At 42.0% G+C, this 21,179-nt stretch overlaps 1 protein-coding gene across 1 annotated transcript in view; it reads left to right on the top strand.

The window, feature by feature from the left end:
• DOCK3 (dedicator of cytokinesis 3) overlaps window positions 1-21,179 on the top strand; it is a 924,676-nt gene that overhangs the window by 547,422 nt on the left and 356,075 nt on the right. The window contains exon 6 of the mRNA XM_053721106.1: window positions 1,733-1,881. Within this exon, the coding sequence (XP_053577081.1) occupies window positions 1,733-1,881 (149 nt within the window). The remainder of the gene's footprint in view (window positions 1-1,732; window positions 1,882-21,179) is intronic.

Raw genomic sequence — 21,179 nt, 5'->3', positions numbered from 1 at the left:
ATTTATTGAATACAGTGCTGTGCTAGTGTTAAACTAAACGTAGCACTATTGCACCCCTAATATATGTTAGTTCAAACATGTTTTCAAGTTTTTAAACACACTGGCAAGTGAAAAGAAAGCTAAAACTGCCTTGTTTCACTTTAAGGCGGTTTTCACTTTACATCGGGGCTCCGGTCCCTAACCTGCTGTATGAGTGGGGTATACCTGTAAACACATTGGACTCCATGTACTAACGGCCGTACAAACTAGTTTTTCAACTTGAGGGCCTGTCCTTGTGGCTTCGCATTGATCAGACAGCGGATCCTTGCGTCTGCGGTCTGGATGTATCATTAAACACTCACCTGAGTTTGTAATGCCGCTTGACAGTCATAGCAAGCGTGTTCGGGGTGATTTCAATGCATGATCATTCTTAAAAGAATAAAGCAGCCCTGCACAGGCTTGAAAGCAGTTGAGCCCATGGTTACATGCAAGCATATGCCAATAATGAAATGCTCTAATGTAATAGCGTGTTTAAAGGGACAGTCTAGTCAAAAATAAACTTTAATGATTCAGATAGGGTATGTCATTTTAAACAACTTTCCAATTTACTTTTATCATCAATTTTGCTTTGTTCTCTTGGTATTCTTAGTTGAAGCTAAACCTAGATAGGCTCATATGCTAATTTTTAAGCCCTTGAAGCCTGCCTCTTATTTGAATGCATTTGACAGTTTTTCACAACTAGAGGGCTTAGTGTATGTGTGTCATATAGATAACATTGTGCTCATGCCTGTGAAGTTACCTAGGAGTCAGCACCGATTGGCTAAAATGCAAGTCTGTTAAAAGAACTGAAACAAGGGGTCAGTCTGCAGAGGTTTAGATACAAGATAATCACAGAGGTAAAAAGTATATTAATATAACTGTGTTGGTTGTGCAAAATTGGGGAATGGGTAATAAAGGGATTATCTATCTTTTTAAACAATACAAATTCTGGTGTTGACTGTCCCTTTAATTATGCACTCTTATGTTTCAAGGGACATTACATGCAGCAAAAATGATATCCTGGATATGAAAGAGCACTATTTAAACATAATAAAGGTGAAGTTTAAAGACCATTAAATACAGTAGAACTGCGTAATCAACAAATGCATGTTAAAAATGTACTCAATAACACTATGGGCCTGATAATCTAACGCTCTCCAGTACATTACAATATAATGCTAGAAACAAAAAAAACACAAAGATTTTTCCTGATTAATCTCCATCAGGTAATTTGTCTAAATTTCAAATGAATAGTTGATTTTACTTCAAAGTTACTTCCATTTCCCCCACCCCCGTATCATGTGAAAACTAACAGCCAATCACAACATGTATATACATATATACCTTAATCTCTTGCACATGCTCACTAGGAACTAGTGCTTCAGAAAGTGTGCATATAAAAAGATTGTGCACAGTTGTCTATGGATAATGGAAATTAATTGAAAGTTGTTTAGTTGCACTCTCTGTAGGAATCATGGATTTTTAAGTTTACAGTCTCTTTAATATTGTCTATGAGTCAGATTTTCACAGCTTTACTGGTGGAAAGTGTTCCATGCTATATAGACACAGTTTTTTTTTCATGCACTGCATCATATTTTTATAACAAAAAACTGTGAGACGTATTATTATGCCCTTTCAGATGCCTCAAAGAAAAATAATTACTTTAATGTACATTTCACAATGTTTTTCTCTCTGTCCCACTCTCTTACTGCAGAAACACAAGGTGGATCTTTTTTACAAACTGCGCCATGTGATGAATGAAGTTATCGACCTGCGTAGGCAGCTCCTGTCAGGTCACCTGACTCAGGACCAGGTGCGAGAGGTCAAGAGACACCTGACCGTACGCCTGGACTGGGGCAATGAGTAAGTACACAGAATAATCACGGAGTGATGAGAATAACTTGATTCTACTAATGACTGCATAAATTCATTCTGACCAATCACAGATAACAGGAAACATATTTTACCAGTCAGACAGCAGTATTGACAAAATTCAGTCAACTAACCAATCAGAAGTCTTAAATAATACTGCTCAATAAAAGAGGAGAATCACCAATCACTGACCAATCAAAAATTGTAGCATGTTAAAGTTCTATCTGCTAACTACGAAACATTAAAATATTGGCCAATCACTGAGTAGCTCGCAGGAGCTATTACAAATAAACCTATGGAATTATTAATAGCTAGGTGCAATAGACTATGCTCAGATCACAATTTAATAAACAAAATTGTTTTTTGGTTTAGTAAAAAGTTTAAAAATGAAGTTCAAATCATACTGATTGCAATTAAATTATATGAAATAATTAATTGAATACATTAATTGCACTATACATATTGCAATCCTGCTCTAACAATAGCACACATATACGTTCAATGGATAGCACAAGTTGGATTGCTCATACAAGTAGAAAACTCTTTGGGGCCGAATTATCAAGCTCCGAATGGCGCCTGATACCCCTGTTTCCACGCAAACCTTCAGGCTCGCCGGAAACAGCAGTTATGAAGAGCTCCATAACTTGTCCGCCTGCTCTGAGGCCGCGGACATCAATCCACCCGATCCTATACAATTGGGTTGATTGACACCCCCTGCTAGCGGCCGATTGGCCGCAAATCTGCAGGGGGTAATAATCCGGAAACACTTCTGCAATTTTTAATCCCTTCTTCTCCCTTCTTTGTCCATCCCCGAGGAACAGTTATTTTAGAGACTTAAGTTTTTAAAGTTTTTCTCCTCAAGGATCGAGCTAATGTTCTCTCCATTAAAGAAAACCTTTTTTCAAGTGCAAAGTTTGATGTTGTGCTCTTTATTGAGATAACTGTTAAGATCCTCACTTTGGTTAATGTTCATATAGAACATTGTATAGGTCTTGTTTGTGGTTATGTTTAGTGGTCTAGTGCCTTTAGTAAGTAGAGTAGTGCTCTTTTGCCTTTTGTTGTATACATATTTTCAAGATGACACATTTGTGGACTTCTCACACAATAATCGGAGAAGTGGTGTTGGAGCTATTGAGTTCAAAATAAGAGCTAAGAGATAAATGCACAAGTTGTTTTATTAACGGATCTGTGAGCACAGAGTTGTCTAGTCGCCACTGAAATGGCGTTTTCAGGGTGTCTGGCCATTCCATGACTATTGAGATCATTGTGTTATCAGACTATGTAATCTTTGTATGTTTACAGACTTAAGTAGGGAATAGATGGTTTGGTCTAGGAAGAAAATATCAAACTGAGTATAAGAAAGTTGTGGATTTGAGTGAAAAGTGTAGTTGTTAGGGGGGGGGGGAATGTGAGCCAAGTGCCTACTAGTGCCAAAGTTACCCTATTTCCTCTAATAGCTTTCAGCATGTGTTTAGGTATCTTGGACCCATTCGAGTCTGGGATATAACGCAAGCTAAAATCCCTGCCCAAAACAAGTGTGCCCTTCTTATTTTCTAAAATTCAATTTACAACCGTTTAAAAAAAACTGCTTATGACGATTTTTGGGATCATAGATATTGACTAGCATTAAAGGGACAGTCTAGTCCAAAATAAACTTTCATAATTCAGATAGGGTATGCAATTTTAAACAATTTTCCAATTTACTTTTATCACCAATTATGCTTTGAATCTCCTGGTATTCTTAGTTGAAAGCTAAACCTAGGAGGTTCATATGCTAATTTCTAAGCCTTTGAAGGCCGCCTGTTCTCTCAGGGCATTTTGACAGTTTTTCACCACTAGAGGGTGTTAGTTCATGTGTGCCATATAAAAAACACTGTGCTCACACACATGGAGTTACTAGAAGCCAGCACTGATTGACTAAAATCCATGTCTTTCAAAAGAACTGAAATAATGGGGCAGTTTGCAGAGGCTCAGATACAAGATAATCACAGAGGTAACAAGTGTATTTTTATAACTGTGTTGGTTATGCAAAACTAGAGAATTGGTTAATAAAGGGATTATCTATCTTTTAAAACAATAAAAATTCTGGTGTAGACTGTCCCTTTAACAGTATTTTATATAATACCTCAACCAGGCAAAGGAACCTGCCCTCCCCATCTTTCTCAAAGTGTATAATTTGATAGGGTGTGTTTTTTTTATGGATAGGTATACAGACCCTGATATGTTTTTGGTTGTGTCAATTTATGAAGATGAGGTCGGTTAATACTTATTAGAAAAATGCGTTATGTCTGTACTAATATAATGTGTCTCTTGGACAAACGCGGCATCAGCCTTTTTCTTATGGAAATTATGTATGACTAAATTACTCTTATTCAGGGAGTGTAACTTCAACATTTTGTGAGATAAATATAATAATTCTGTTGGCTATGTTGTTCTAGGGGCCTTAAGAGGCAGGTCATCTCTGGTTGAGGGGATATTGTATCTGGCAGAGGGTGAAGGGACGGAGAGAGAGGGGAAGAAAAAAGAAAAGGAAAAATACATGCTTAAAGGGCCATTAAACCCAAATTTTTTCTTTCATGATTCAGATAGAGAATACAATTTTAAACAACATTCCAATTTACTTATATTACCTAATTTGCTGCAATCTTTAGATATCGTTTGTTAAAGAAATATCAATGCACATTGGTGAGCCAATCACATGAGGCATCTATAGGCAGCCACCTATCAGAAGCTACTGAGCCTATCTAGATATGCTTTTAAGGAAAGAATATCAAGAGAATGAAGCAAATTAGATAAAAGAAGTAAATTAGAAAATTGTTTAAAATGGAATTCTCTATCTGAATCATGAAAGAAAATATTTGGGTTTAATGTCCCTTTAAAGGGACACTAAACCCAAATTTCTCTTGTAAGGTGTATCCAGTCCACGGATTCATCCATTACTTGTGGGATATTCTCCTTCCCAACAGGAAGCTGCAAGAGGATCACCCACAGCAGAGCTGTCTATATAGCTCCTCGCCTAACTGCCACCTCCCAGTCATTCTCTTGCAGCTCTCGACAAGGGAAGTAGCTAGAGAGATGTGGTGCATTAATGTAGTTTATCTTCAATCAAAAGTTTGTTATTTTCAAATAGTACCGGAGTTGTACTATTTTAGCCTCAGGCAGAAAGTTGAAGAAGAGTCTGCCTGTGGTTTTTGATGATCTTAGCGGTTTGTAACTAAGATCCACTGCTGTTCTCACACATAACTGAAGAGATGGGTAACTTCAGCTGGGGGAATAGCGTGCAGTGTCTCCTGCTCTGAGATATGTGCAGTTTTAAATTTTTCTAGAGAGTGATAAGCTAGAAAATGCTGACAATACCGGATTTATTTAAGGTAAGCCTGATTACAGTGATTTAATAACGACTGGTATCATGCTTGCTGTAAAGTGTAATATTTTTGTTATTTACTCCCATTACTGAATAGATATAACGTTTGCTTGAGGTGTATAAACGTTTATTACATATTGGTGATAAAACTTTATTCTGGGGCCCAGTTTTTCCACATGGCTGACTAGATTTTGCCTAGGGATAGTTTTTTAAGGCCCTCTCACTGTGAGTACAGGTTGGGAGGGGCCTATTTTCGCTCCTAAATTGCGCAGTAGTTTTTGCAGCTTGAGACATCCAGCTTCCCTGAAGGAGTCCCCTGAACATATAGGACCTCTCTAAAGGGTTTTTGTGCCTTCCAAAGTCGTTGTATGGGCAGGTAGGGCCACAGTAGAGCTGTGGCAGTTGGTTGTGACTGTTTAAAAACGTTTATATCTTTTTTTGATCCGGTTTTGAAACTAAGGGGTTAATCATCCATTTGCAAGTGGGTGCAGTGCTTTTTCAGTCTATTATACACACTGTAAAAATTTCGTAAAATTTACTGCTTTTTTCACTGTTTTGCAGTTTCTGTGATTGTTTTTTTCTCTTAAAGGCACAGTACCGTTTTTATTTTTTGCTTGTTCACAGTTATTAAAGTGTTTTCCAAGCTTGCTGGTCTCATTACTAGTCTGTTTAAACATGTCTGACATAGAGGAAACTCATTGTTCATTATGTTTAGAAGCCATTGTGGAACCCCCTCTTAGAATGTGTACCAAATGCACTGATTTTACTATAGATTACAAAGACCATATTCTGGCTTTAAAAAATTTATCACCAGAAGAAATTGACAAGGAGGAAGTTATGCCGTCTAACTCTCCCCACGTGTCAGAACCTATAAATCCCGCTCAGGGGACGCCAAGTACATCTAGCGCGCCCATTGCGTATACCTTGCAAGACATGGCGGCAGTTATGAATCATACCCTTACAGAGGTATTATCTAAACTGCCAGGATTGCAAGGAAAGCGAGACAGCTCTGGGACTAGAATAAATACAGAGCTCTCTGACGCTTTAGTGGCTATGTATGATACACCCTCACAATGTACTGAAGCTGAAGCAGGGGAGCTTCAGTCTGTGGGTGATTTTTGTGATTCAGGGAACATACTTCAATCTGATTCTGATATGTCTACATTTAAATTTAAGCTTGAGCACCTCCGCGTATTGCTCAGGGAGGTCTTAGCAACTTTGGACGACTGTGACACTATTGTAGTCCCAGAGAAATTATGTAGATTGGATAAATACTATGCAGTACCTACTTACACTGATGTTTTTCCAATCCCTAAAAGGTTTTCTGAAATTATTACTAAGGAATGGGATAGACCAGGTATACCGTTCTCTCCCCCTCCTGTTTTTAAAAAGATGTTTCCTATAGACGCCGCTACACGGGACTTGTGGCAGACGGTCCCTAAGGTGGAGGGAGCAGTTTCTACTCTAGCTAAGCCTACCACTATCCCTGTCGAGGACAGTTGTGCTTTTCTAGATCCAATGGATAAAAAATTAGAGGGTTACCTTCAGAAAATTTTTATTCAACAAGGTTTTATTCTCCAGCCTCTTGCATGCATTGCCCCAGTCACTGCTGCTGCGGCTTTCTGGTTTGAGTCTCTAGAGGAGGCTCTACAGGTTGAAACCCCGTTGGAAGATATTATTGACAAGCTTAGGGCTCTTAAGCTAGCCAATTCATTTGTTTCTGACGCCATTGTTCATTTAACCAAGCTAACGGCTAAAAATTCAGGTTTTGCTATTCAGGCGCGTAGGGCGCTATGGCTTAAATCCTGGTCAGCTGACGTGACTTCAAAGTCTAAACTTCTCAACATTCCCTTCAAAGGACAGACCATATTCGGGCCTGAACTGAAGGAGATCATTTCTGACATCACTGGAGGAAAAGGTCACGCCCTTCCTCAAGACAGGACCAACAAATTAAGGACCAAACAGTCTAGTTTTCGGTCCTTTCGAAACTTCAAGAGTGGCGCAGCTTCAACTTCCTCTAATACAAAACAAGAGGGAACTTTTGCCCAGTCTAAGCCGGTCTGGAGACCTAACCAGGCTTGGAACAAGGGGAAACAGGCCAAAAAGCCTGCTGCTGCATCTAAGACAGCATGAAGGAGTAGCCCCCGATCCGGGACCGGATCTAGTGGGGGGCAGACTTTCTCTCTTCGCCCAGGCTTGGGCAAGAGATGTCCAGCATCCCTGGGCATTGGAAATTGTGTCCAAGGGTTATCTTCTGGAATTCAAAACCTCTCCCCCAAAAGGGAGATTTCATCTCTCACTTTTATCTGCAAACCAGATAAAGAGAGAGGCATTCTTACATTGTGTTCAAGACCTCCTAGTTATGGGAGTGATCCACCCAGTTCCGCAGGAGGAACAGGGACAGGGCTTCTATTGAAATCTGTTTGTAGTTCCCAAGAAAGAGTTAACATTCAGACCAATCTTAGATCTCAAGATCTTAAACAAATTTCTCAGAGTCCCATCCTTCAAGATGGAGACTATTCGAACCATCCTTCCTATGATCCAGGAGGGTCAATATATGACTACCGTAGACTTAAAGGATGCTTATCTTCACATCCCGATACACAAAGATCATCATCGTTTTCTCAGGGTTGCCTTTCTAGACAGGCACTACCAGTTTGTGGCTCTTCCCTTCGGGTTGGCCACGGCACCAAGAATCTTTACAAAGGTTCTAGGGTCCCTTCTAGCGGTCCTAAGGCCGCAGGGTATAGCAGTAGCCCCTTACTTAGACGACATTCTGATACAGGCGTCGACTTTTCAAGTTGCCAGGTCCCACACGGACATTGTTCTGGCATTTCTGAGGTCCCATGGGTGGAAGGTGAACGAAGAAAAGAGTTCTCTATCACCTCTAACAAAAGTTTCATTCCTAGCCACTCTGATAGATTCGGTAGAAATGAAGATTTACCTTACGAAGGCCAGATTGTCAAAACTTCTAGACTTTTGCAGTGTTCTTTATTCCACTTCTCGTCCTTCAGTGGCTCAGTGTATGGAAGTAATCGGTTTAATGGTAGCGGCAATGGACATAGTACCATTTGCCCGCCTACATCTCAGACCGCTGCAACTTTGCATGCTCAGTCAGTGGAATGGGGATTACACAGATTTGTCCCCTCTACTAAATCTGGATCAAGAAACCAGGGATTCTCTTCTCTGGTGGCTATCTCAGGTCCATCTGTCCAAGGGGATGAGCTTCCGCAGGCCAGATTGGACTATAGTAACGACAGATGCCAGCCTTCTGGGCTGGGGTGCAGTCTGGAACTCCCTGAAGGCTCAGGGCTCGTGGACTCAGGAGGGGGCTCTCCTTCCGATAAACATTCTGGAATTAAGAGCGATATTCAATGCTCTTCAGGCTTGGTCTCAGCTAGCTGCGGTCAGGTTCATCAGATTTCAGTCGGACAACATCACGACTGTAGCCTATATCAACCATCAGGGGGGAACAAGGAGCCCCCTGGCAATATTGGAGGTTTCAAAGATAATTCTATGGGCAGAGGTTCACTCTTGCCATCTCTCAGCTATCCATATCCCAGGAGTAGAGAACTGGGAGGCGGATTTTCTAAGTCGGCAGACTTTTCATCCAGGGGAGTGGGAGCTCCATCCGGAGGTATTTGCCCAGCTGATTCAACTATGGGGCAAACCAGAACTGGATCTCATGGCGTCTCGTCAGAACGCCAAATTTCCTTGTTACGGGTCCAGGTCAAGGGATCCCCAGGCAGTGCTGATAGATGCTCTAGCAGCGCCCTGGTCCTTCAGCCTGGCTTATGTGTTTCCACCGTTTCCTCTGCTCCCTCGGCTGATTGCCAAGATCAAGCAGGAGAGAGCTTCTGTGATTTTGATAGCTCCTGCGTGGCCACGCAGGACTTGGTATGCAGATCTGGTGGAAATGTCATCCTTTCCACCATGGACTCTGCCGCTGAGGCAGGACCTTCTACTTCAAGGTCCCCTCAAACATCCAAATCTAATTTCTCTGTGTCTGACTGCTTGGAGATTGAACACTTGATTTTATCAAAGCGTGGTTTTTCCGAGTCGGTCATTGATACCTTAATTCAGGCTCGAAAGCCTGTCACCAGGAAAATCTATCATAAGATATGGTGTAAATATCTTCATTGGTGTGAATCCAAGGGTTACTCATGGAGTAAAGTCAGGATTCCCAGGATATTGTCTTTTCTCCAAGAAGGATTGGAGAAGGGATTGTCAGCTAGTTCCTTAAAGGGACAGATTTCTGCTCTGTCTATTCTTTTGCACAAGCGTCTGCCGGATGTTCCAGGCGTTCAGGCGTTTTGTCAGGCTTTAGTTAGAATCAAGCCTATGTTTAAACCTGTTGCTCCGCCATGGAGTTTAAATTTAGTTCTTAAAGTTCTTCAAGGGGTTCCGTTTGAACCTCTGCATTCCATAGATATCAAGCTTTTATCTTGGAAAGTTCTGTTCTTGGTAGCTATCTCTTCGGCTCGAAGAGTTTCAGAGTTATCTGCCTTGCAGTGTGATTCCCCTTATCTGATCTTCCATGCAGATAAGGTAGTTTTGCGTACCAAACCTGGGTTTCTTCCTAAGGTGGTATCTAATAAGAATATCAATCAGGAGATTGTTGTTCCGTCACTGTGTCCTAATCCTTCTTCAAAGAAGGAACGTCTATTACACAATCTTGACGTGGTTCGTGCTTTAAAGTTTTATTTACAAGCTACTAAAGATTTTCGTCAAACATCTACATTGTTTGTTGTCAACTCTGGACAGAGGAAAGGCCAAAAGGCTTCAGCAACTTCTCTTTCTTTTTGGTTAAGAAGTATAATCCGCTTATCTTATGAGACTGCTGGCCAGCAGCCTCCTGTAAGAATTACAGCTCATTCCACTAGAGCGGTGGCTTCCACATGGGCTTTTAAAAAGGAGGCTTCTGTTGAACAGATTTGTAAGGCGGCGACTTGGTCTTCGCTTCATACTTTTTCTAAATTCTACAAATTTGATACTTTTGCTTCTTCGGAGGCTATTTTTGGGAGAAAGGTCTTACAGGCAGTGGTGCCCTCCTTTTAAGCGCCTGCCTTGTCCCTCCCTTCATCCGTGTCCTATAGCTTTGGTATTGGTATCCCACAAGTAATGGATGAATCCGTGGACTGGATACACCTTACAAGAGAAAACAAAATGTATGCTTAACTGATAAATTTATTTCTCTTGTGGTGTATCCAGTCCACGGCCCGCCCTGTCATTTTAAGGCAGGTGTTTTTTATTTTTAAACTACAGTCCCCACTGCACTCTATAGTTTCTCCTTTCTGTTGCTTGTCTTCGGTCGAATGACTGGGAGGTGGCAGTTAGGGGAGGAGCTATATAGACAGCTCTGCTGTGGGTGATCCTCTTGCAGCTTCCTGTTGGGAAGGAGAATATCCCACAAGTAATGGATGAATCCGTGGACTGGATACACCACAAGAGAAATACATTTATCAGGTAAGCATAAATTTTGATTTTTCCTTTCATGATTCAGATAGAGCATGCGATTTTAAGCAACTTTCTAATTTACTCCTATTATCAATTTTTCTTTGTTCACATGCTATCTTTATTTAAAAAGCAGGAATGTGATGCATAAGAGTCGGCCCATTTTTGGTTGAGAACCTGGGTTATGCTTGCTTATTGGTGGGTAAATGTAAGCCTCCAATAAGCAAGCGGTATCCATGGTGCTGAACCTAAAATGGGCTGGATGCTAAGATTAACATTTCTGCTTTTAAAATAAAGATAGCAAGAGAACGAAGAAAAATCGATAATAGGAGTAAATTAGAAAGTTGCTTAAAATTTCATGCTCTACCTGAATCATGAAAGAAAAAATTTGGGTTCAGTGTCCAATTTGGGTTCAGTGTCCCTTTAATCAAGGGTAAACATATTCTCTGAAGGTCAATTAGGGAAGGCAGAGGAATAAACAAGAAAGTAACATATAGCTGGACAACGTAACTCAAGTAGTCAAGATGAAAAACATTGGGTAGAGTGGGGGGAGGCAATAGAATATAAAGTTCACAGTCTCTTCCCATCATGATAGAGACCAAAACAGTAGAGGAGCATAAGACAGAAAACTGCACCATTTAAATTATTATTATTATTATTATTATACTTTATTTATAAAGCGCCAACATATTCCACAGCGCTGTCCATGGGTACAATTTATTGAAATAAAAACAATGATATAAAACTTGTAAGAGACAAGACAGAATTCTACAAACACATACAGGAGGGATTAAGGGCCATATTCCCATGGGAACTTTTAAATAAGTAAATTACAAAACTAAATGTAACCAAATGCAATATACATACCTTGTGATACATGACCAACAATAGTCTACAAAAAAACCATTTGAAATACAAAATAGTGGATACCAAATATTTGGTAATTTTTTACTTAGTTCAGAAAAAATTGTGCATTTTCGTAAAAAAGTGGAAGGGTTCAAATACTTTCGGGCCACATCTGTAACTACATCTAAACAGAAACCAGAGATATAAACCAACATAGAAAGAGATAAGATAGCTTTAATTTCAGCAGTAACAAACCAGTCTTAGATCCCAATTGTGCTGTGTTGCAGTGAAAATATTTAGGTCCTTTTACAGCACTCTTGGTTGATGCATAAGATAGTGAGATGTTGAGTCTAAGGATAAACCCCACCGGGCTAAAAAAAACCAAATGTCTACCTTGGTGCATGGGCTCATTTTAAATAAATCCCAGGGCTATTGTAGAGTTAAAGTTGCCCTGAAGAGCAATAAGTTTAATCTCAGTGGTCGATTGTTATCTTAGTCTGCAGAATGATTTAAGGCAGGCCTCAAGTTCTATCCCGCCGTTCTTTTTTAGCAGCATACAGTCACTAGCCCACTCCTATATATTTAGCACATTCCTTGAGACTTCCTGCTGCTCTGAGACTAATGGGTCTTCTTCAGAACCATGAGTGCTTGACTCTCACATGCAGCGTTCTCTCACTGAACACTCCTTGCCTGACTCAACACACACAGCTCTTTTTGTCTCACATGTTTTACCTACAATTTTCTCTGCAATTCTTCCATTGGTCCCTTACACAGATCTCTGATGCTGGGCATCCATTTTGTGCCATAACCCTCTTGCTTATTCCTTGACTAATCACCCCAAGTCACGCGGCTCTGTCACTATACCTCCCTCTTTTTGTCTTTTTTTTTTTTATAACTGTTTTTATTGAATTTCACATTATACAATACAATATGTCAAAATATAATGCCATACATGTAGATACTGGTAATTACTAGGGATACAAATCTTGACCTGGCTTTAACAATGATACATTTTCTGTAGCTCAAAACTGAGCAACCATCATCTTGTAACCAAAACTGTGCAGATGCAGCCAATTACCATTCTACTTGGTAGTTGGGCCCTCGCCTGGTCATTTTAAATTAATTTGAAAAGAACTAAGATAAACAAAACTTAATTAAACTAAATTAAACTGTCAGCCGCTTGGAATCAAGATCTATACTTCTTCACTTCTCTCCTCCTTTGTTGACATATGAGATTGCATTTCTTTCACGTCTAAGGCTCACCAAACCTCCCATATATACATATAGTTGCTCTCCTCCGACTACCTTACAGTGGTTTACCCTTGCTACAAAGGTGATTTATAGATATTTCAATTAGAGTAGTGCAAAGGACACAGGGCTTGCCGCTTGAAGAAGGTGAAATAGGAGGAAAGGAAGACGGGGAGGTGTCCAGATTTATTTTGTCAGTCATTAGTCCTAGTGTTGTCAGTCATAGGATTTACACCCATATTCCGCAGGCCGTCTTCCCATAAGAATCTCATGTCAGCTAGAAAATTTAATTATTTTCTTTTTATATAGCCATACTCCTCCATTGTTAGTAAGTCTGCTACTTTCTCTGTCCAATTAGTTAAGGTAGGCGTGTATGGTGTTTTCCAATGTAAAGCTATCAAGGCCTTGGCTCCTGTGAGACCTATCTGCAGCACGGTGGATCTATGTTTGCAGGGGAGTTTCGGCAAGTCGTTCAATAAAGCTATTCTAGGTGTCAGTGAGAAATCACTGGGTAAAAGTGGTTTAAAGTACTGTTCTACCGTTTTCCATAGGGGTTGATCTTTGGGGCAATTCCACCACATGTGGAGATAGTTTCCCCTTTTGTCACAACCTCTCCAACATTTTCCCGCTATGTCAGGGTAGATGGATTGCAGCCTGACGGGGGTAAGGTACCATCGTGATAACACTTTAAAGTTTAGTTCTAACGACTGGGGGGATGTCAATGCCCTCTTAGTTAGTGTGAATTGTTTTTGCCAGTCCTCCTTTGTTATTTCTGTCCCTAACTCAGTTTGCCAATTGCGTGTGTAGCAAGGGGGATGGTCAGCGTGTTCAGCTTGTATCATTTTCTTCGCTATTGAAAGTGAATGTGTCGTCGGTCCCTGGGTGGAGCAGTAGTTCTCAAATGGGGTGAGCCCTCTCATGTAGTCTTGTCTAAAAGGTGAGGTATGAATGAGGTGGGCTAGTTGAGAGTATTTTAGCCAGCTGGAGTATCCACCCCCGCTATATCTGACAAATCCTCTCTCTTTTTCAGTTTCCCCTGCATTAAAAACTCTTTAAATTGGGTAGTATAGTCCCACTCCGTCAATCTCCTTTGGCCTTTATCTAAGCCTCCCATCAGTTCAGCGTTTCTGGGGATTGGGAACATTGGGGAGCGAGCACTTGATATATGCTTCCTTCTCAATATGATAGAGTCCCAAGAATCAAATACTCCACGATGTGTCATTAGTTCTGTGCATTGGGGCGGTCTGAGGTCCCTAGATATCCAGCATAAAGCTCCTACCTCCGGGACTTTAAGTATGTGTGAATCTATCACCACCCATGCCTTCGAGTCTTTAGATCCAGTGGCGGATCGTGGGTTATTAAAATGGGGGTTCAAAATACATGAACTGGGGTTAAATAACCTAGCAAGTATTTCTCCAACATAGGTGTGTCCGGTCCACGGCGTCATCCTTACTTGTGGGATATTCTCTTCCCCAACAGGAAATGGCAAAGAGCCCAGCAAAGCTGGTCACATGATCCCTCCTAGGCTCCGCCTTCCCCAGTCATTCTCTTTGCCGTTGTACAGGCAACATCTCCACGGAGATGGCTTAGAGTTTTTTAGTGTTTAACTGTAGTTTTTATTATTCAATCAAGAGTTTGTTATTTTAAAATAGTGCTGGTATGTACTATTTACTCTGAAACAGAAAAGAGATGAAGATTTCTGTTTGTAAGAGGAAAATGATTTTAGCAACCGTTACTAAAATCGATGGCTGTTCCACACAGGACTGTTGAGAGGAATTAACTTCAGTTGGGGGAACAGTGAGCAGACTTTTGCTGCTTGAGGTATGACACATTCTAACAAGACGATGTAATGCTGGAAGCTGTCATTTTCCCTATGGGATCCGGTAAGCCATTTTTATTACAGACAGTAAATAAGGGCTTCACAAGGGCTTTTTAAGACTGTAGACATTTTCTGGGCTAAATCGATTTATATATAAACATATTTTATACTCCATAGCCTTGAGGAATTATTTTAATCTTGGGAATTTTGTAAAATAACCGGCAGGCACTATATTGGACACCTTATTCTCTAGGGGCTTTCCCTAATCATAGGCAGAGTCTCATTTTCGCGCCTGTATTGCGCACTTGTTTTTGAGAAGCATGACATGCAGATGCATGTGTGAGGAGCTCTGATACATAGAAAAGACTTTCTGAAGGCGTCATTTGGTATCGTATTCCCCTTTGGGCTTGGTTGGGTCTCAGCAAAGCAGATACCAGGGACTGTAAAGGGGTTAAATATAAAAACGGCTCCGGTTCCGTTATTTTAAGGGTTAAAGCTTCCAAATTTGGTGTGCAATACTTTTAAGGCTTTAAGACACTGTGGTGAAATTTTGGTGAATTTTGAACAATTCCTTCATACTTTTTCGCAATTGCAGTAATAAAGTGTGTTCAGTTTAAAATTTAAAGTGACAGTAACGGTTTTATTTTAAAACGTTTTTTGTACTTTGTTATCAAGTTTATGCCTGTTTAACATGTCTGAACTGCCAGATAGACTGTGTTCTGAATGTGGGGAAGCCAAGGTTCCTTCTCATTTAAATAGATGTGATTTATGTGACACAAAATTTAGAGAAAATGATGCCCAAGATGATTCCTCAAGTGAGGGGAGTAAGCATGGTACTGCATCATCCCCTCCTTCGTCTACACCAGTCTTGCCCACACAGGAGGCCCCTAGTACATCTAGCGCGCCAATACTCCTTACTATGCAACAATTAACGGCTGTAATGGATAATTCTATCAAAAACATTTTAGCCAAAATGCCCACTTATCAGCGAAAGCGCGACTGCTCTGTTTTAGAAAATACTGAAGAGCATGAGGACGCTGATGATATTGTTTCTGAAGGGCCCCTACACCAGTCTGAGGGGGCCAGGGAGGTTTTGTCTGAGGGAGAAATTTCAGATTCAGGGAAAATTTCTCAACAAACTGAACCTGATGTGATTACATTTAAATTTAAGTTGGAACATCTCCGCGCTCTGCTTAAGGAGGTGTTATCCACTCTGGATGATTGTGAGAATTTGGTCATCCCAGAGAAACTATGTAAAATGGACAAGTTCCTAGAGGTCCCGGGGCCCCCCGAAGCTTTTCCTATACCCAAGCGGGTGGCGGACATTGTAAATAAAGAATGGGAAAGGCCCGGTATACCTTTCGTCCCTCCCCCCATATTTAAAAAATTGTTTCCTATGGTCGACCCCAGAAAGGACTTATGGCAGACAGTCCCCAAGGTCGAGGGGGCGGTTTCTACTCTAAACAAACGCACCACTATACCCATAGAAGATAGTTGTGCTTTCAAAGATCCTATGGATAAAAAATTAGAAGGTTTGCTTAAAAAGATGTTTGTTCAGCAAGGTTACCTTCTACAACCAATTTCATGCATTGTCCCTGTCACTACAGCCGCGTGTTTCTGGTTCGATGAGCTAGAAAAGGCGATCACTAGTAATTCTCCTTCTTATGAGGAGATTATGGACAGAATCCGTGCTCTCAAATTGGCTAATTCTTTCACCCTAGACGCCACTTTGCAATTGGCTAGGTTAGCGGCGAAAAATTCTGGGTTTGCTATTGTGGCGCGCAGAGCGCTTTGGTTAAAATCTTGGTCAAGCGGATGCGTCTTCCAAGAACAAATTGCTTAACATTCCTTTCAAGGGGAAAACGCTGTTTGGCCCTGACTTGAAAGAGATTATCTCTGATATCACTGGGGGCAAGGGCCACACCCTTCCTCAGGATAGGTCTTTCAAGGCCAAAAATAAACCTAATTTTCGTCCCTTTCGTAGAAACGGACCAGCCCCAAGTGCTACGTCCTCTAAGCAAGAGGGTAATACTTCTCAAGCCAAGCCAGCCTGGAGACCAATGCAAGGCTGGAACAAGGGAAAGCAGGCCAAGAAACCTGCCACTGCTACCAAGACAGCATGAGATGTTGGCCCCCGATCCGGGACCGGATCTGGTGGGGGGCAGACTCTCTCTCTTCGCTCAGGCTTGGGCAAGAGATGTTCTGGATCCTTGGGCGCTAGAAATAGTCTCCCAAGGTTATCTTCTGGAATTCAAGGGGCTTCCCCCAAGGGGGAGGTTCCACAGGTCTCAATTGTCTTCAGACCACATAAAAAAACAGGCATTCTTACATTGTGTAGAAGACCTGTTAAAAATGGGAGTGATTCATCCTGTTCCATTAGGAGAACAAGGGATGGGGTTCTACTCCAATCTGTTCGTAGTTCCCAAAAAAGAGGGAACGTTCAGACCAATCTTAGATCTCAAGATCCTAAACAAGTTTCTCAAGGTTCCATCGTTCAAAATGGAAACCATTCGAACAATTCTTCCTTCCATCCAGGAAGGTCAATTCATGACCACGGTGGATTTAAAGGATGCGTATCTACATATTCCTATCCACAAGGAACATCATCGGTTCCTAAGGTTCGCATTCCTGGACAAGCATTACCAGTTCGTGGCACTTCCGTTCGGATTAGCCACTGCTCCAAGGATTTTCACAAAGGTACTAGGGTCCCTTCTAGCGGTGCTAAGACCAAGGGGCATTGCAGTAGTACCTTACTTGGACGACATTCTGATTCAAGCGTCGTCCCTTCCTCAAGCAAAGGCTCACACGGACATTGTCCTGGCCTTTCTCAGATCTCACGGATGGAAAGTGAACGTAGAAAAGAGTTCTCTATCTCCGTCAACGAGGGTTCCCTTCTTGGGAACAATAATAGACTCCTTAGAAATGAGGATTTTTCTGACAGAGGCCAGAAAAACAAAACTTCTAAACTCTTGTCAAATACTTCATTCCGTTCCTCTTCCTTCCATAGCGCAGTGCATGGAAGTAATAGGTTTGATGGTAGCGGCAATGGACATAGTTCCTTTTGCGCGCATTCATCTAAGACCATTACAACTGTGCATGCTCAGTCAGTGGAATGGGGACTATACAGACTTGTCTCCGACGATACAAGTAAATCAGAGGACCAGAGATTCACTCCGTTGGTGGCTGTCCCTGGACAACCTGTCACAGGGGATGAGCTTCCGCAGACCAGTGTGGGTCATTGTCACGACCGACGCCAGTCTGATGGGCTGGGGCGCGGTCTGGGGACCCCTGAAAGCTCAGGGTCTTTGGTCTCGGGAAGAATCTCTTCTACCGATAAATATTCTGGAACTGAGAGCGATACTCAATGCTCTCAAGGCTTGGCCTCAGCTAGCAAAGGCCAAGTTCAGACGGTTTCAATCAGACAACATGACGACTGTTGCGTACATCAACCATCAGGGGGGAACAAGGAGTTCCCTGGCGATGGAAGAAGTGACCAAAATCATTCAATGGGCGGAGACTCACTCCTGCCACTTGTCTGCAATCCACATCCCAGGAGTGGAAAATTGGGAAGCGGATTTTCTGAGTCGTCAGACATTACATCCGGGGGAGTGGGAACTCCATCCGGAAATCTTTGCCCAAATTACTCAACTGTGGGGCATTCCAGACATGGATCTGATGGCCTCTCGTCAGAACTTCAAGGTTCCTTGCTACGGGTCCAGATCCAGGGATCCCAAGGCGACTCTAGTAGATGCACTAGTAGCACCTTGGACCTTCAAACTAGCTTATGTATTTCCGCCGTTTCCTCTCATCCCCAGGCTGGTAGCCAGGATCAATCAGGAGAGGGCATCGGTGATCTTGATAGCTCCTGCGTGGCCACGCAGGACTTGGTATGCAGACCTGGTGAATATGTCATCGGCTCCACCATGGAAGCTACCTTTGAGACGAGACCTTCTTGTTCAAGGTCCGTTCGAACATCCGAATCTGGTCTCACTCCAACTGACTGCTTGGAGATTGAACGCTTGATCTTATCAAAGCGAGGGTTCTCAGATTCTGTTATTGATACTCTTGTTCAGGCCAGAAAGCCTGTAACTAGAAAAATTTACCACAAAATATGGAAAAAATATATCTGTTGGTGTGAATCTAAAGGATTCCCTTGGGACAAGGTAAAAATTCCTAAGATTCTATCCTTTCTTCAAGAAGGATTGGAGAAAGGATTATCTGCAAGTTCCTTGAAGGGACAGATTTCTGCCTTGTCTGTGTTACTTCACAAAAAGCTGGCAGCTGTGCCAGATGTTCAAGCCTTTGTTCAGGCTCTGGTTAGAATCAAGCCTGTTTACAAACCTTTGACTCCTCCTTGGAGTCTCAATTTAGTTCTTTCAGTTCTTCAGGGGGTTCCGTTTGAACCCTTACATTCCGTTGATATTAAGTTATTATCTTGGAAAGTTTTGTTTTTGGTTGCAATTTCTTCTGCTAGAAGAGTTTCAGAATTATCTGCTCTGCAGTGTTCTCCTCCTTATCTGGTGTTCCATGCAGATAAGGTGGTTTTACGTACTAAACCTGGTTTTCTTCCGAAAGTTGTTTCTAACAAAAACATTAACCAGGAGATAGTCGTGCCTTCTTTGTGTCCGAATCCAGTTTCAAAGAAGGAACGTTTGTTGCACAATTTGGATGTTGTTCGCGCTCTAAAATTCTATTTAGATGCTACAAAGGATTTTAGACAAACATCTTCCTTGTTTGTTGTTTATTCTGGTAAAAGGAGAGGTCAAAAAGCAACTTCTACCTCTCTCTCTTTTTGGATTAAAAGCATCATCAGATTGGCTTATGAGACTGCCGGACGGCAGCCTCCTGAAAGAATCACAGCTCATTCCACTAGGGCTGTGGCTTCCACATGGGCCTTCAAGAACGAGGCTTCTGTTGATCAGATATGTAAGGCAGCGACTTGGTCTTCACTGCACACTTTTACCAAATTTTACAAGTTTGATACTTTTGCTTCTTCTGAGGCTATTTTTGGGAGAAAGGTTTTGCAAGCCGTGGTGCCTTCCATTTAGGTGACCTGATTTGCTCCCTCCCTTCATCCGTGTCCTATAGCTTTGGTATTGGTTCCCACAAGTAAGGATGACGCCGTGGACCGGACACACCTATGTTGGAGAAAACAGAATTTATGTTTACCTGATAAATTACTTTCTCCAACGGTGTGTCCGGTCCACGGCCCGCCCTGGTTTTTTAATCAGGTCTGATAATTTATTTTCTTTAACTACAGTCACCACGGTATCATATGGTTTCTCCTATGCAAATATTCCTCCTTTACGTCGGTCGAATGACTGGGGAAGGCGGAGCCTAGGAGGGATCATGTGACCAGCTTTGCTGGGCTCTTTGCCATTTCCTGTTGGGGAAGAGAATATCCCACAAGTAAGGATGACGCCGTGGACCGGACACACCGTTGGAGAAAGTAATTTATCAGGTAAACATAAATTCTGTTTTTAATTACTGCATGATATAAATGGAGCTTGTGAAATGAATAAAAGCTAATTAATTATTTGTTTTTAGATATCTCTCTCCTCTTGTCTCTTTTTCTCCTCTTGTCTCTCTCTCCTCTTGTCTCTCTCTCTCTCTCTCTCTCTCTCTCCTTTTGTCTCTCTCTCTCCTCTTGTCTCTATCTCCTCTTGTCTCTCTCTCTCTCCTCTTGTCCCTCTCTCCTCTTGTCTCTCTCTCTCTCTCTCTTCTCTTGTCTCTCTCTCTCCCTCCTCTTGTCTCTCTCTCTCTCCCTCCTCTTGTCTCTCTCTCTCCTCTTGTCTCTCTCTCTCCTCTTGTTTGTCTCTCTCTCTCTCATCTTGTTTCTCTCTCTCTCCTTTTGTCTCTCTCTCCTCTTGTCTCTCTCTCCTCTTGTCTCTCTCTCTCTCTCTCTCTCTCTACCTCTCTCTCTCCTCTTGTCTCTCTCTCTCTCCTCTTCTCTCTCTATCCTCTTGTCTGTCTCTCTCTCCTCTTGTCTCTCTCTCTCCTCTTGTCTCTCTCTCTCCTCTTGTTTCTCTCTCTACCTCTCTCTCCTCTTGTCTGTCTCTCTCTCCTCTTGTCTCTATCTCTCTCTCTCCTCTTGTCTCTCTCTCTCCTCTTGTCTCTCTCTCTCTCCTCTAGTCTCTCCATCTCTCCTCTTGTCTCTCTCCTCTTGTCGCTCTCTCTCCCCCTTTTGTCTCTCTCTCTCTCTTCCCTCTTGTCTCTCCCCCCTCTTGTCTCTCTCTCTCCCCTCTTGTCTCTCTCTCTCCCCTCTTGTCTCTCTCTCCCCTCTTGTCTCTCTCCCCTCTTTTGTCTCTCTCCCCTCTCCAGCATTTATGTTTCATATTAGGATCAGTTTAACAGGTCTGATCAATCGACGCCGTGACGTCGCAGTGTACCGGATTTTACATATTACACGACAATGTCATATGCAATTATGTCCCATAGAAACAAACAATGATATCGTAATCTGACTCACCCCTGGCCTGGATGTGCCCACTGCCTGCCCGCTCCTCTCACTTCCTGGATGCGACTTCGTTTTGCACCAACCAGGCGGCTCCTCCCTCA

Source organism: Bombina bombina, chromosome 7, assembly GCF_027579735.1.
Source record: "Bombina bombina isolate aBomBom1 chromosome 7, aBomBom1.pri, whole genome shotgun sequence".
Classification (NCBI taxonomy): domain Eukaryota; kingdom Metazoa; phylum Chordata; class Amphibia; order Anura; family Bombinatoridae; genus Bombina; species Bombina bombina.
The sequence above is the reverse complement of the archived record's forward strand: the minus strand, read 5'-3'. Positions and strand labels throughout refer to the sequence as shown.